The 17,685-nt window shown below is 37.1% G+C and overlaps 1 protein-coding gene across 3 annotated transcripts in view; it reads right to left on the bottom strand.

Annotated features, from left to right (window-relative positions):
• Window positions 1-912: 912 nt before the first annotated feature.
• Window positions 913-17,685, bottom strand: part of LOC109056578 (dynein, cytoplasmic 1, intermediate chain 2a) — a 36,202-nt gene continuing 19,429 nt past the window's right edge. For all 3 annotated transcript variants that reach the window (XM_042730625.1, XM_042730623.1, XM_042730624.1), the window contains 11 exons: window positions 13,652-13,738; window positions 13,279-13,441; window positions 13,079-13,178; window positions 11,005-11,130; window positions 8,283-8,429; window positions 8,031-8,144; window positions 7,593-7,726; window positions 6,071-6,215; window positions 5,846-5,986; window positions 2,349-2,474; window positions 913-1,522 (listed from right to left, as the gene is read on the bottom strand). In XM_042730625.1, coding sequence (XP_042586559.1) covers window positions 1,409-1,522; window positions 2,349-2,474; window positions 5,846-5,986; window positions 6,071-6,215; window positions 7,593-7,726; window positions 8,031-8,144; window positions 8,283-8,429; window positions 11,005-11,130; window positions 13,079-13,178; window positions 13,279-13,441; window positions 13,652-13,738 — 1,397 coding nt within the window. In that variant the 3' untranslated portion in view covers window positions 913-1,408. The remainder of the gene's footprint in view (window positions 1,523-2,348; window positions 2,475-5,845; window positions 5,987-6,070; window positions 6,216-7,592; window positions 7,727-8,030; window positions 8,145-8,282; window positions 8,430-11,004; window positions 11,131-13,078; window positions 13,179-13,278; window positions 13,442-13,651; window positions 13,739-17,685) is intronic.

Raw genomic sequence — 17,685 nt, 5'->3', positions numbered from 1 at the left:
TTTCAAGCAATGGCCAAAGTATTAAGAAAGTATTTTTTAAATATTATGCCTATGGGAACAAGGGATCTAACAGGAAAAAAAATAATTTTTTTTTTTTATAAAATTAAATGATGTTTTATTTAATATGGGGGAAAAACAACAACACAATAACAGACTTAGGATATTTGATGATGATGCAATTTGGTTTAAATGCATTTGATTAGTGTATTGTCATTTATTGAAATAAATTACAATTGTTACATTTCAAATGCAGAATTTATTGGACATTCCATTAAACATGAGGATTATTATTGGAAACAGCTGGAAGCAACGTTTTGAATTCTTCGCAAACCTGCTTTCTCCTTGCAAAATACTACAGGATGAATTAAAACTGATTGGAGATTTGGCTTAGAAAATGAATTCAGAAATACAAAGACATTCAAAGAGGTTCTGCAAAACTTACTATTAGTGTTTCAAACAGGTGTGAAGACTGGAAGAGGAAGACCTTGATCTCGAAGAGAGACACTTTAAACAGTTCAGATAGTCTAAAATGAACCCGCTATTTATATACACAACACATACACGACACTCAGATGTAAAAGAAAAACAAATATATCACTGACAGAAACAAAAAAAAAAAAAATTCAAACAATTCCAGCACATTATCCATAGCTAGACTCACCAAACTAAACACCTGATGCTGAACATGACCCACTGACAAGATCTGAAAGAGGTAGAGCTCTACAATTCTCTAGGTCTGTGATCAAGTAAAAAACAAAGATATGACAGTTCACTGGTATTGAGAATAGTGCAGATGTTAGGGTAACTCTGACGAAACCTCTCAAAACATTTCACCCCAAAATCAAAAGAAAACAATTACACGTGAAAGAAAATGAAAGAAAACCAATCCTATATAAAATATATATTATATTATGTTTACTTTATGACATCTAGCACTTAAGCACATTCCCTCACCCTCGATTCTATTTTACAGCATTACACTAAAAACCTGCAATACAAAATTTGGCATTTGAGGCAGCAAATTTATTCCTTTAAACTTTGTGGTTTACTTCAAAATGTGCTCAACTGTCATAAAAATAATACAAAAAAACAGCTTCACTTTTTTTATGCAAAAATTGTTTCCTTTTTTTAATTTTGGGGATCCAAGGTTTAATATTTGGCTGTGCATAATAAGCTGAGAGTTTAGCACGCTCAGAGATACCTGGATAGAAACAGAAACATTCATTATGGTTTTGTTTTTTGCATGCAAATGTTAAGGCTTCTGGTCGTGGGCCTCGCACTATGAATCGCACCTACGGTCAACGTTTTATATTTTTACTCCAAACAAAGGCAGAATCAAAGGTTTGCACACAGAAATCATTTCATTTCCAAAGACAGACATGATAACAGCTTCCTGAGATCTGCTGGTTTAAGCGGCGAGGCGTTGAGCGGCCAGTTCCTCGGCATCGTCGCGGTTCTCGTGGATGTCCGCCAGCGTCCGCACGAAGCGGGTCCATTCGTCGCTCCGCGGGACTGCGATTTGCTTTGGTGGAACAGAGAGAGAAACATTATACAGAGTGTTTTGTAAAGAGGTGTAAGTCTGTTGTGGCCACACACTGGACGATCAAAGTACTCAAAGAGTGAACTGACCCCTGCCTAACAATCGTCCATCTCGTTCTTCTACTCTATCTGCTGAGTGATAGAGGCCCTCTGTGGCCCCTGAAGGGCCGTGCTGTTAGGGCCCCTCTCTGACAGACATGTAATTGTAGTGTGTGTCATCTTTAGAGGCTAAGAGTGGGCTTTTACACGACAGAACAGGAGCGAGGGGGAAAGGTGTTACGGTGTAGCGGGTCTCTGATGTGTCTTAAAGGGATAGTTCACCCAAAAATGAAAATTCTGTCATTACTCACTCTCATGTCGTTCTAAACCCGTTAGACCTCCGTTCATCTTCAGAACACAAATTAAGATATTTTTGATGAAATCCGAGAGCTCTCTGACCCCCCCGTAGACAGCAAGGACACCACCATGATCAAGGCTCAGAAACGAATTGTTGAATAAAGTCATTATTTTTGTTTTCTTTGTGCACAAAAAGTATTCTCGTAGCTTCGTAAAATTACAGCTGAACCCCTGATGTCACATGGACTATTTTACTGATCTCCTTGCTTTGTTTCTGTGCATTGATTGTGTTAATTACATTGCTGTCTATGGGAGGGTCAGAGAGCTCTCGGATTTCATCAGAAATATCTTAATTTGTGTTCTGAAGATGAATGGAGGTCTTACAGGTTTGGAACGACATGAGGGTGAGTCATTAATGACAGAATTTAAATTTTTGGGTGAACTAGCCCTTTAAGAAAAAACTACTGTCTCACCTCGCCGACGTCGTAAATGTGGATCTGTCCCTCGGAGTCCCCCACGACGATCTCTCTGCCCGACTGAGACCAGCGCAGTCTGTTCAGAGCGGGACTGCCGTCCACCGTCATGCTGGCAGTGGGTACCTGCGCGCACACACACACACACACACACACACACACACACACACACACACACACACACACACACACACACACACACACACACAGATTCAACTGATTTTCTCCATCTGATCATAACGACTGAGTGTATGTGAGGTTGCAAGCGGTGAAATCTGATCTCTTTATTCAGTCAGTATCTGATACATCCCCATTATATATTTTATTTGTCACAAAGAGTTTGTGTAACACATAGGAGAAGGGGATTCGTTACTTCCAAGCTGATATTTGAAAGAAACAAGGCTGAACACAAGAAACTGTACATTTTTCATATACTGGCTTTCTTGTATAGCAGAAATAGCTCATAAGAACATAGATCAGCAAACACACTCTGATGCCTTGTTGCGAATTTGGACTCAAACTGTCTGAGTAAAACATGCAAAATAAGTAGTAAAACATATACAGAAAGCTTACTGTATACAGTAAATGTGACCCTGGAGCGCAAAAGCAGTTATAAGTAGCACTGGTGTATTTGTAGCAATAGCCAACAATACACTGTATGGGTCAAAATTATATAAAAAAAATTATCATTAGGATATTAAGTAAAGATCATGTTCCATGAAGATATTTGGTAAATTTCCTACTGTAAATATATCAAAACTTAATTTTGGATTAGTAATATGGATTGCTAAGACCTTCACTTGGACAACTTTAAATGTGATTTTCTCAGTATTTAGATTGGTTTGCATCCTTAGATTGCAGATTTTCAAATAGTTGTATCTCTACCAAATATTGTTCTATCCTAACAAACCATACATCAATGGAAAGATTATTTGATGTATAGAACTCAGCTTAAAAAAATTAACCCTAATGACAGGTTTTGCGGTCCAGGGTCACAAATAGGAAATGAATCATATTTTAAATGCAGTGCAGGTTTATATAAACACTGTTCAAAAGAGTTTGAGGTGGACAAGATTTTTCAAAGAAGTCCTGTTCAGGACAGCAATATATACAGGTCCTTCTCAAAAAATTAGCATATTGTGAAAAAGTTCATTATTTTCCATAATGTAATGATAAAAATTAAACTTTCATATATTTTAAGATTCATTGCACACCAACTGAAATATTTCAGGTCTTTTATTGTTTTAATACTGATGATTTGGGCATACAGCTATGAAAACCCAAAATGCCTATCTCAAAAAATTAGCATATCATGAAAAGGTTCTCTAAACGAGCTATTAACCTAAATCATCTGAATCAACTAATTAACTCTAAACACCTGCAAAAGATTCCTGAGGCTTTTGTAAAAACTCCCAGCCTGGTTCATTACTCATAAAACCGCAAACCTCAATCATAGGTAAGACTGCCGACCCGGGGACTGCTGTCCCCAGAAGGCCATCATTGACACCCTCAAGCGAGAGGGTAAGGACACAGAAAGAAATTCCTGAACGAATAGGCTGTTCCCAGGGTGCTGTATCAAGGCACCTCAGTGGGAAGTCTTTGGGAAGTAAAAAAGTGTGGGCAAAAAACGCTGCACAACGAGAAGAGGTGACCGGACCCTGGAGGAAGATTGTGGAGAAGGACCGATTCCAGACCTTGGGGGACCTGCGGAAGCAGAGTGGACTGAGTCCTGGAGTAGAAACATCCAGAGCCACCGTGCACAGGCGTGTGTGCTTTTGAACCAGAAACAGCGGCAGAAGCGCCTGACCTGGAGCTACAGAGAAGCAGCACTGGACTGTTGCTCAGTGGTCCAAAAGTACTTTTTTTTCGGTATGAAAGCAAATTTTGCATGTCATTCGGAAATCAAGGTGCCAGAGTCTGGAGGAAGCCTGGGGAGAAGGAAAAATGCCAAAATGCCTGAAGAGTCCAGTGTCAAGTACCCCCAGTCCCAGTGATGGTCTGGGGTGCCATGTCAGCTGCTGGTGTTGGTCCACTGTGTTTTTAATCAAGGGCATGGTCAATGCAGCTAGCTATCAGGAGATTTTGGAGCACTTCATGCTTCCATCTGCTGAAAAGCTTTATGGAGATGAAGATTTCGTTTTTCAGCACGACCCCTGGCACCTGCTCACAGTGCCCAAAACCACTGGTAAATGGTTATACTGACCATGGTTATTACTGTGCTCAATTGGCCTGCCAACTCTCCTGACCCTGAACCCCATAGAGCATCTGTGGGATATTGTGTGCAGAGAAAGTTGAGAGACGCAAGACCCAACACTCTGGATGAGCTTAAGCCGCTCTATCGAAGCATCCTGGGCCATCCATAACACCCTCAGCAGTGCCACAGGCTGATTGCCTCCATGGCCACGCCGCCGCATTGTGGAAGCAGTCTGATTTCTGCAAAAGGAATTTCCCAGACCAAGTATTTGAGTGCATAACTGAACATAATTATTTGAAGGTTGACTTTTTTTTGTATTAAAAACACTTTTCTTTTATTGGTCCGGATGAAATATGCTAATTTTTTGAGATAGGAATTTTGGGTTTTCATGAGCTGTATGCCAAAATCATCAGTATTTAAACCAATAAAAGACCTGAAATATTTCAGTTGGTGTGCAATGAATCTAAAATATATGAAAGTTTAATTTTTATCATTACATTATGGAAAATAATGAACTTTTTTACAATATGCTAATTTTTTTAGAAGGACCTGTATAACAGCAATATTGTGAATATAATTATAAAAAACGCATATTAAATATAATAATTTAAAATAACGGTTTTCTTTTTGAATGTATTTTAAAATATAGTTTATTCCTTCTGTCATTCTAAAATCATTCAGAAATAATTATCATCATCAATGTTAAAACAGTTATTTATTTATTTTTGGAAACTGATAAATTTTTTCAAAATTCCTTCATGAATAAAAATTTCAAAAGAACAGCATTTATTTGGAATAGAAATCTTTTAGAACATTCTAAATATTTTTACTGTCACTTTTGATGAATTTAATGCATCTTAGGTATATAAAATATTTTTTGAACTGATTTATATGCTGTACATCTTTTCATTTAACACTAATCATGGCAGAAAGGTTGTTGAACACTAAAGTCCAGTAACTCACAGTGTTTGATTATTTTCATGCAAATGAGTTTTACTTCAAACATTTTAAATCTAATTACCGTAGATACACTGTTTGTTTTATAAAACTGACTGAAAAAAAAAGTCTTTCATGAGATGATTTCAGAGCAAATGCATAAATATCCAGATACACTAATACTGTCAACAGGCTGAAAAATGTTTATGCAATTGTTTTAAATATATTTCTAAAAAAAAACACGATTCTGGCTCTCAGTGTAGAAGCGCTGGATCAAAGCTTGATTATGAGTTCAGACCATTATTGTCAATACTAAATATGTCACTGAATATGTGCATCATTTATTCAGTAATATTTCATGCATCACCTCTGTGTCATTGTTGAGGTTCCACAGGTCGACGCGTCCCAGTCCGTCCACACAGGCGAAGAGAGCGGGGTGCACCGGAGACCACATGACATCATACACATAATCAGAGTTGTCCTCGAACGAGTACAGCGGCTTGTTACTCTACAGCAGAGAGAGACACACAGTCAGCCCACAGACTCATGAATGACAGCGTTATGGAATAAGTGTTCATGGATGCTGAGCTACCTTGGTGCTCCAGAGTTTAACGGTCCAATCAAATGAGGCGGTCAGGAAGAGATGAGAGAAATCTACGGGTCCTGCCGCTGTGTGACAGTGAATGCCTGTGATTGGACCATGATGCCCCTCAAACATCTCACTGATACCTGCCCGACTGCTCACACACACACACACACACACACACACACACACACACACACACAGAGAATGATCAGCATCAGTCAGTTAACACTTCACACTGCTGAGTGTGTGTGCGCTCATTACTGTGAGAGGTCTGTAAACAGCCGTGTGAGAGACGCCGAGTGTGTGTGTAGAGGATCAGATAATCACAGCATCACCAATGAAGAGCAAACATTCACTCTCTCAGCTCATTACAGCTCACACAAACACATCGACTACATCCCATTCATAAAAACAAACCGCTTTCATATTTTTGAAATGAAAACTTGTGTCAGAACTTTCAGGACATTCCAAAGTTTAGAGAGACAACGAATTATAAGATGATATTATAACTGCGTCAGTAAACAGAAGACAGCATACATTTATTATTAATAGAAATCCAATATTAATTTGCTAATTAAATATTTATTAATTATTAACTTACAGTTAATTAATTCAATATCAACACCAGCATTCAAAAGTTTGAGGCACGTAAAATTAAGGATCTTATTCTAACCAAGGCTGCATTTATTTGATCAAAAAACAGTAATTTCGTGAAATATAAAGAACTGTTTTCTCCTCAAATGGAAACTGTTTTCCTTTGAAAAGTAATTTATTCCTTTGATGGAAAAACTGAATTGTCAGTAGTAACATTACAAATGTTTTTACTGTCACTTTTGAACTATTTAATGCATCCTAAATGAATAAAACTTTTATTTCTTACAAAAAAAAAAACAATCTTAGTAACCCCGAACTATTGAATGGTAGTATACATAAACAGAATTACAATATATTAATAAATAAAATAATATAAAAAAAGATAAGTATATATTTTCTATAAATATGTAAAATATTTTTTTTTATAATTCTGAATTAGATTGTTAATATATATATATATATATATATATATATATATATATATATATATATATATATATATATATATATATATATATATATATATATATATATATAATTTTTTAATACATAATAAATAATATTTACACAACCTTTTTTATTCCACAGTTCTAACATAAACTAATAATTTGATTTAAAGCATATTTGCCAAACATAAATGACACAGGTAAGATAGTTGGGTCATAGTTCGTAAGGTAGTTGTTAAGTTTACTGGGTAGGATTAGGAATGCAGAATATGTGTTTAATACACAGCCAATATGTTAATAACAGGCATGCTAATCAGCAGCTAGTTCATAGTGAGAACTGGACCCATACTAAAGTGTTTACTAAATTTTTGTAATAGTACAAATACACTGAATATGTTACACAATATCCAGTTTTACTATTAAAATGTAGCTTCTTTTTTTTTTTTTTTTTCAATAACAACACTGTGAGTGTGTTGTGTGTGTATTACCTGCCATGACGACAGGCTGTGTAGACCGATCCATCCTCACTCCCCACCACAAAGTTATTAACGTCACCCAGAGGGAAGGACATGGAGGTGACCGCAGCTGATTTAGACTGCTTAAACACCAGCTCCATACTGTCCTGTTGACACACACACACACACACATCAATAACACCACAGCCAACAGCCTCTTCCACAGATTAGAAATGGGCCATTTAAATTCAGCCAGCGCTTTACCAATCATTAACATCTGACACTGCGGTTTGGCAAATGTTTCTGGAAACTCAAGGCCGAGCAGCATGGAAGAGCTTGTGCTCCTCAGTGGGCCTTTTCTAGCACTTCTGATGCCAACGAATTCACATCAGCGAGATTTGTGCACAACATTCACTGTTTTCACTGGTTGAGTAAGCAACACGCTTTCTTTGAGCGTGATATTGTGGGCACCTGTGGTTGAGACAGCATGTCCAGACTCCAGGAGCACATCTTTCCATCAGTGGAGATGCTGATGAGGTTATGAGCGTTCTGTGTGCCAACCACATTAACACAGTACACTGGGTGCTGCGCGGAGAAACAGAAATGTAAGGTTAAGCGTAAAAATAATAAGACAAATTTAGGATACCATAATAATAATAATATCTGAAGGTTCTTGGACTGCATCTACCGCGTCGCCTCATTTCCAGTGTGAAGGTCACGTACCGTGTGGGCCGCAGCAGAGAGAGGCGTCCTCTGGACAGGAGTGCGTCTGTTACTTCTGTTGTCCCACAGGACGATCTGTCCTGAGTAAGTGCCACCGACAACCAGGTTGGGATGAAACTTTGCAAACGCTGCAGACATGACAGCAGACTAGAGGAGCGAGAGAGACACAATCCTTCAGTCCTACTGGACAAATCCAAACGAAGTCAGGTTTAGCAGCTTCACCCGTATGATCAAAGTTGAAACTACCACATATAATGTTACAATCCATGTTTTAGCCTACTCGCTGAAATTGGCCACTGCAGCTCATCTGCTGCTTCTTGTTTAGAGCTGTTCCTCTAAATTGGGGATAGATGACCCTAGTGAAAAATCAAATGTACTAAAACGTATTTGAAAAACATTTATTTCATGTTCACAAGTATTCTCAAATACATTTACATATTTATGCACTTAATAAAAATACCCTTAGCATATGAAGATAAACCAATTAAATAATAAAAATTGGAACAACTAATTTTGTGCTAAATGCACTTTAATTGTGAGGAAGTAGTGCTGAAGTCCAACTAAAGATATGCTGAAGCATATTTGATTGTGCTGAAGAGGAACTACTGCAAGTATATATTGACTGATATTGTTCAAAGATCATATAACCATCATCCATAGTGACATTAAAACACATTTTAGGCTTAATATTAAGAAATGTGCATTGTGCACAAGCAGTACTCCTAAATAATAAAGTTTAATTATAATTATAAGTCTTGAGCGACATGTCAGTAAATATGTTAATAGATTTTAACTATGCTAAGTATGAAATAAGCGCAGTTTTTAAATGTATTACTTTTTACTAAGGGATACAAAAATGAAACTTTTGTCATCAATTATGCACCCCTATGTTGTTTTAAACTTTTCATTTTCATTCACCTGCAAAACACAAACAAAGATATTTTAAATGAAACCTGAGAGATTTTTGCTCCTTAAAAGTTCATTTCAAGTTTTGATGCTTGGAGGAACAGAAATCTGTCGGTTTATATTAAAAATCTCTTAATTTGTGTTTGTAGATAAATTACAAATACACAAATAATACACAAAATAAATAATATAAAAAAAAAAAATAATAAAAAAATACACAAATGTCATGCCAATAAAGCAACTTAAACTTTAAAACTTCAACTTTAAATTAAAGGCTTATGGGTTTGGATGAAATGATGTGAAGGTGAGCAAATCATGACAGAGTTTTCATTTTTAGGTGAATTAACCCTTTAATTATTTACACTTTCCTCAAATTAGAGTAAAAAGTAACAACTTTACACCTCTTTGAGTGTTTGTGAATACTGTTGTAGTTTTTTCCACGTGTGTGTGTGTGTGTGTGTGTGAATACTGTGTGTGTGTGTGTGTGTGTGTGTGTGTGTGTGTGTGTGTGTGTGTGTGTGTGTGTGTGTGTGTGTGTGTGTGTGTGTGTTGTGCATCCGTTGCCGAGGGTGGCACATGTGGTTCTACTCAGGCCGTCCCAAGCAGATCACCTCAGGCCAAACACACAGCCAACACTGAACATACAGCCACACTCATCACAAACACAACTGATCAGTGAAAAACATCCAGAAGAAATGCTACAGTGTGCTTCTGTACTGTTTGTAATGCAGCATAATGGCCAGAAGGATTAAAATCTGTGGGGTTGAGTATGATGACCACTTATATTTTAAAATCAAATGAAGTCAAACAGTAAATTCTAATTTTATATGTTCTTATCATTTTCATTTAATTATATATTTAAATAAATTCCTAAAAAAAAAATGATAATAGTGGGTTTATTTCTTGCATCACACCAGCTTTCCTCCATGTGTAATGTGAAATTTAAACAAATCTCTCCTCTTTTATGAACAGAATTGTGCAAATAAAATAGTAACATGGTAATAACACAGTTATTAAACATTTTAACATGGTTTGAAAATGATTAATTTCTGAATGTTTTATAAGCTTCAGTTAAAACTGACCCGAGGAATGAAAAAGTGTATGCAGATCTTAAATGTACTGGGAGGGTTAAGCAGTACTCAGTACTGAATATTAGAAAGTGTTCATTCTTACATGGAACACAGTGATATCAGACAATGTTCATATGCTGTTGTTTTGTTCTCCATGCAATGAACATTTACAGATATGACCATATATGCTTTTACTGTATGAAAAAGAGAAGCCTGAACAGTATTCAAAACCTCTTCTTTTGTGATCCATGCAAAGGAAAAAGTCATGGCTTTGTGATGTGTGTGTGTGTGTGTGTGTGTGTGTGTGTGTGTGTGTGTGTGTGTGTGTGTGTGTGTGTGTGTGTGTGTGTGTGTGTGTGTGTGTGTGTGTGTGTGTGTGGTGTGTGTGTGTGTGTGTGTGTGTGTGTGTGTGTGTGTGTGTGTGTGTGTGTGTGTGTGTGTGTGTGTGTGTGTGTGTGTGTGTGTGTGTGTGTGTGTGTGTGTGTGTGTGTGTGTGTGTCTGTTGGAATGCCAGTGAAATGCGAGGGAGACAGAAAGATACGGAGAGGAAGAGAGGATGGAAGGAAATCCGTCTGCAGGCCACCCTTGAGATCTCAGGCCGGTGTGTAGGTGTTTGTATATGACAATCATGTTATGTGGGATGGCTTTCAGGAGGTGTGTGCACGGGGAGGAGTGAGAAGTCAGTTGTTGCTGATTGAAGGCAGGTGTGTGTGTGTGTGTGTGTGTGTGTGTGTGTGTGTGTATACCTGACAGTGGAAGACATACTCCGGTGTGGTCTTCTTGTATTTCATGTTCCAGACCAAAGCCACTCCATCAGGCTCATGCGGGGCTTCCTCGTTGTTGTTGTAAGAGGCGACCAGCAACTCTGGATACTGTGAACACATGTGCACAGGTCAAGAACTAGACTTTATACTACATAAGAAAAACTTTGCCTTCCAGCATCAAGTCTGGTTACAGCATCCACTTGTATGTATGTATTGATATATTCATTCATTCTTTTGGACTACAAAAAAAAAACAAAAAACAAAAAAAAAGACAAAAAAATCTTCCATTTAAAAAATTTTTTATTTTTTTTTTTTTTTGATATTGATAATTCAAAATGCAAACTAAATACTACATAAAACAGCTGTACCCAAACAGAAGAAATAATTTCCTCATAATTTACCCTTACATCATTTAGGTAATTTGCCCTTACATTGCTCTAAACCTATATGACTCAAAAAAAGTACAAGACAACCCCTGTGCTATATTCAGACTGAGATTAATTCTTATATGTTTGAAATGACATGTTGGTGAATAAATTACATTTTTTGGTGAAAAAGAATAGCTTTTCCAGAAAAAAAAGCTGTTTCGTTTGTGGTATTTAGTGTGAATTTATACATTCGGGTTTGATGCTGTTACCCACTGAGACCCTTATTAAAGCTGATATTCAATACACAGCAATACTGAAACATATGAATAGCATTTAAGTAAATAGTGTAGCTAACCGCTTCTTCAAAAGGGGAATCTGACTGCATTTTAAATACTGTCAATGTTATGTGCGCATTTTTTTATATAATTTATATACTAGACAGTTAATAAACCAACAATGTCATAAAGTATCTAATGAGCCACTTATTGCTTGAGTAAATGCATGACGCCAGGAGATCTCTCATGTAAACTTTGAGTGTGTGTCTTGTGCTCTCGCTCAAATCACACACATCAGGTGCAGTGCGTTTGAGAGGGTTTATACTCTAGATCTATCACATCAAACAAGACATCGTCTGTATGAGCTTCTGTTTGATACAGCACAAGAAATCAACTTCGAAAAACTCTTCTAAGCATACAGCCAATGAAAAATATCTTCACATTCATATTTGATGGCTTAAACAGCACTTGCTTGTTTTTCAACATTTCTGTCGGTTTCAGACAAATTCCTCTTATTATTTATTTCACATTACTATTGCTATCATCAACAAGCAGATGTTCAAGAATATCATAGGTTGCAAAGAATAAAAATAGGGAGAAGTTTTGAAATCTAGTCAAGGAAGAGGGTGTCAAACATGTCTAAATCAGACATGTTCAAATGTTTAACTGGACCCTATTATGAAATGTATCCATTACTTAAACAATATAACCAAAACATTATATACAATCATTTTTCATGTTTTCATGAACAACAGTAGCAGCAGTTTTGATAAACTGTAAAACTAACCTATTAATGAAAAATATAATTAAATGTAACCAATTTCATGTGCTACATCATTATGTAATATACAGTACCATTTAAAAGTTTTTGAAAAAAGTCTCTTATGACCAAGACTTCATTTATTTGATCAAAAATACAGTAAAAATGGTTATAATGAAAAATAACCATTTAAAATAAGTGTTATCTATTTGAATATATCTCTATCCATCCATCTATATATACACACACACACACACACACATATACATGTAAAATAATATATATATATATATTAAATAGACAACGTTTAAAATAATTTTCAGCATCATGTCTCCAGTCTTCAGTGTCACATGATCCTTCAGAAATCATACTAAAATGCTGATTTGCTGCCCAAGAATAATTTTGAACAGCATTTCAGAATTTTGAACATAAACAGTTTTTTTTAAACAGTCTTTTGTAACATTATAAATGTCTTATATGGTATTTTTGACTAATTTATTGTGTCATTGCTCAAAAGTCTCATTTCTAAAAAAAATGCAATGAAAATAAAGGCTTCAAATGTTTCAGAAGAAAAAATAATAATTAAACCATGCTCAAATATTTCATGAAAATCAATAATTTTACTTGAAGTTTTGACATATATGGTCACGTACCTGTGGGGACCAATCCAGACAGGTCACCACTCGCTGTCTGGACCAGCGATCATCAACAAACTTCCTGTTTAGAGACAGTTTGGCCCCAGCCTGCATCTCACTAGAGACACACACACGCACACACACACACACACACACACATCAAACAGTGCACATGACAGGTTCGTGATTCTGTTTAGGTGAGTAGGGCTGACTGTTACCCCTCCTTCTCCTCCATGTCACGGCCGCTGTAGTCGAAGAAAACGTCCACGTGTTCGGACAGAGCGCGCTCCATGATGCGTGTGCTGTGATCGAAGAACTCCATGAACTCCTCCGAGTGCAGGATCTGCAGCTTCTCCTCCTCTGTCAGCTCATGAGGGGCCGCTACACTCACGAACACACAGGAAACAATGACAGGTGTGTCATTGGACGAAATTAATTGCATTTATACATCAGAATGGTTGAACTCTTGATTCTAGTGCTACAGTGTTTATTTTTCCATAACTGCAGTTCCAGTCAATCCAGTATGAGACGGTTAATATTTCAGTGGTCTGTTTTTGTGGTAGGACACTGTACATGAGGTGTGTTCAATACCTTCCTCATCTTGTTTCTCTGCTGGTTTCTCTTTCTCTGCCTCGACCTCAGGCTGCGGGGGCACGGCCTCTTCCTCCTCCTCTTCCTCTGCAACAGGAAGATCACAAACATCAATATAATTCACACCAGAGCTGCTAAACTCTCTTATTATAAGGCCCATGTTACACACTACTGGGGCTATCACTGGGTTAATATAGCATTTTCAAGATTACATCTGTTAACTGTGGGTTAATTGGTATTAAACAACTCAGGGTAACATTATAGCACTGCATTCCTTCAAACTGCACAATTTGGATCCCGAAATCATTGTAAGCAGAATCCACATTTATGCATCAACACCTACTCAGTGTTCAGCAACTTGGCCTGAGTACAATACTAACTATTCTGCATGAAGTCAGCCAATAGAAATAGAAATCATTAACATATTTAAATAAACTCTTAAAGGTACAGTAGCAGTCTTTTTAATTCTAAGGGTTCAGAGAGTGTAATAAACGTCATGGAAAACTAAAATTATTAAGTTTTTGTCTAAAATTAAAATAAAAAAAGAGCCTTCTAAAATATATAAGTAGATATATAATAAAATATATATTTAAAATATATAATAAAATAAATATATAATAATTTATATATATTATTTTAATTAAAAATATATATCTAACTATATGAAGTGGATCAAAAAACATGCAATGTGCATTTTTAAAATGTGACTGATTCTTGTTAGGGCCTCTGTACCTGAAACTGAACAAACACAATATGAGTGTAAGATAAACAAATGACCATCACTGTGTTAAAAGAACCAAACTTTTAGCAGGTGATAGATGTTAATTTCACCCTGAATCCCCATTAATATAAAACAACCAGGGCTGTGGGAGGATTTGCTTCATCTCACTGCTTCTGATTAATATAAATAGAATAAGTGGGGGTAGAAAATCAAATTGAATCAGCCAACAAATTCCTGAAACTCAGTGAATAAGTGACAAGTCCATGAATGCTAACAGCCTGTTTAGTCTGTTCAAATGCCCAAGAACAACCTGGAGTGTGTGTGTGTGTGTGTGTGTGTGTGTGTGTGTGTGTGTGTGTGTGTGTGTTTGGACATTGTATCTACATCCCAGAGTCTGTCCTTTCTCTAATCTACAGGGGGCTACGCCGTCACCGAGGTCTTAACCTACAGCCCGTCTAACAGACTCCGGGGGTAACTGAGACAGGGACTATTGAGCAGCGCATCCCACACACACACACACACACACACACGGGGCAGCAGGTGCCAGCGGCTGAGACAGCTGACGGCTGTGTGTGTGTGTTAGGCAGATGGTTTTGCTGCGTCTGTGTGTGTGGTGGCACAGGGATGGCACAGGGGTTTCTGCCTGACTGCTCTTAGTCAAGACTCTCTCCGGATACACAAGTCTGTGCAATTAGAGAGTCGGCAGGGGGTCCAGGGACCGCTATTCACCCCAAACATGAGCAGCTAAATGAAGCTGCTGCCCTGACCAGCTGTAAGCCACACACGGCTCATCTCTGACAATACTCTGCCAATGAGGCCTGAACAAATGTGAAGCTCAGGGAAACATTTTTTAAAAGGGTGTTAAAAGAATAGTTCCCAAAATGGAATGTTTCTATTTATTTGCATTCATACCGTTCTGAATCCATATGACTTTCTTTCCTCAGTGGAACAGAAAAGGAGAATATCTGAAAAATATTCAAGCCCCTCTTTTCAATATAATAATAAAGAAAAAGGGACCCGATGTGAAAATGGCACTAAAAAAAAAAAAAAAAAAAAAAAAAAACAGTAAAGTTGGATGATTTGGGAAAAAAAAATCATTAATTGCAATATTTATGATATAAATTTTATCTGCAAATGTACAGGTTTGGAGTGTAGTAAATGTAAAATAAAACTGTAACATAAAAAAAAAATACATAATTTAATAATAATAATAATTGAATTTTACAGTGCAACTATAAAATTCTAATACGAATATTTATCTTAATTTCTTAATTTTTAAAAGTTTAAAACATCAAAATTTTATTTAAATCACCAAACTTAAACCCTCACGGTCTTCCTCTGAGTCCACACTTTCGTGATGTAATGCCGCTTTGACTGTCGGGTAGAAGTCTGCTGTGGAGCTCGCCCCAGTGCGGGCTCGGCAGAAGTGTGTATCGAGGGCACATAACGGCCACAAAGGGGGCGCTCGCAAGCAATCTTTTGAATGCTAAAATGACGAATGGGACACCCTAGGGTCTCGTGGACTTAACGGACACGTGCATGCGGCGGCCACTGTAAGTCCGTAAGACCACAAGTGCACATGAAGTGTTCCATTTGGGACAAGGCCTATGTACCAGTTCATTTCAGTCACGAACGAGAAGATCTCTCGATCTCGTTCAGACTCAAACGAAACTCGTTCAGTGAAGGGTATGAAGGGCGTATCTGTTCACTACACTCAACAAATCACACGCTCCGTCACATCTCATACTCGAAGGCTATTGGCTCGAGGTTTAGCCATTCTTTGACAGGATGAGATAGTCCACAGAGCTACCCGGTTCACCGAGCTGCGCATGCACTGCCAATAGCACAGAGCTGCTGTGGAGGGAGGAATTTCAGTGAATAAGAAATATGAGTCAATGGATTACGTGAGCGAGAATGATTCAATCTCAAGATTTGTCCAAAAAGAACCATTTGATCACGAACAAAACATCACTATCTTTCAGACAAATCCAATGGGAGTAATATTAAAAACTGTCCTTGCTCTTCCAAGCTGTATAATGGCATGGGCGGGTGTTTCAGTTCAACAGTCCAAAAGTAGTCAAATAAAGGACATCCATCCATATTAAAACGTGCATCGCACAGCTCCGGGGGGTGAATAAAGGCCTCCTGTAGCAAAGTGATGCGTTTTTGTAAAAAAAAAAAAAAAAAAAAAAAAATACGATTATGATTCGATTAGATACAGAAGTATATTGATCGATATATCGATATTATGATAATATATACCTATTTTAAACAACCATCATATTTTTATTAACTTACAAATGCAACCAAAATATATAACATGAACATGTATCTGAAATTTTCACATCCTGTACCTCAATTGGGACATTCACAACACAAAATACGCATAGACTTTTTTTAATAATAAAGAAAATAAACAATCGGAAATACAATTCTGGCTGCTACTATAGGTTCAGTGCTAAATATCTCTTCTACAGATAACCTATTACAAGCAATAGCAGAAAATAAATACAATACAACAAAGACACAAGTTCAATAAACAGTGCTTTTCAGGTTTTTCAGCTCAGTCTAAAAGAAATAATCAGGTACGCTACATAAGTTTAATAATCAAATGTAAAATAACTGCACAGTCTTCACTGGATAAATTAAATACAGATTAATAATTTTTGATGTTACAAAGGTTATTTAGTCAGTGAGCAGTGAGCACTTGTATTATTCTTTGACAGCATTAGATTTATTATTAGTTTGCTTTCACTTTAAAAACCAAAGCACGGGTTTAATATACCGATACACATGCCTTTTCTTTCTGAACTGTTTACGCTAAGACATATGCCTAATGACTGTGTTTAATAGGATATTTGCCAAAACACACATTTTGATGTAAATTTGTCTGCATTTATTCATCCATGCACAAAAAAGCGAAAGAGCGCTCAATTTAGTATTTGTGCTGTCTGTGTGCATGCTCTTCAGATGTGTGCGCTGAAAACTTCTCACACAGTGCTCGACTGTTCCGCCAACAATCCCGAGCGTCTTTTATGCTCACCTTGTGCCTTCGGACAGTCATTATATCAAGTCCTGATACATGAGTTTGAATGAGAATGCACTCATTGGCGGTAATGCATAGACGGACATTATTGGCGCTTTTCCACTGAGTGGTACGACTCGACACGGCTCAGTTCGGTTCGGCACAGTTTGCGTTTCCACTGCAGTTTAGTATTGCTTTAGACTGGGCAGGATTATTCACATGTCGTTATAGTTGCACTGCCTCTACTGTCGCGACTCCTAAAAAAAACCTTTTCATTCCACGTCGCCC

The sequence above is a fragment of the Cyprinus carpio genome, chromosome B9, assembly GCF_018340385.1.
Source record: "Cyprinus carpio isolate SPL01 chromosome B9, ASM1834038v1, whole genome shotgun sequence".
NCBI classification, from domain to species: domain Eukaryota; kingdom Metazoa; phylum Chordata; class Actinopteri; order Cypriniformes; family Cyprinidae; genus Cyprinus; species Cyprinus carpio.
The sequence above is the reverse complement of the archived record's forward strand: the minus strand, read 5'-3'. Positions and strand labels throughout refer to the sequence as shown.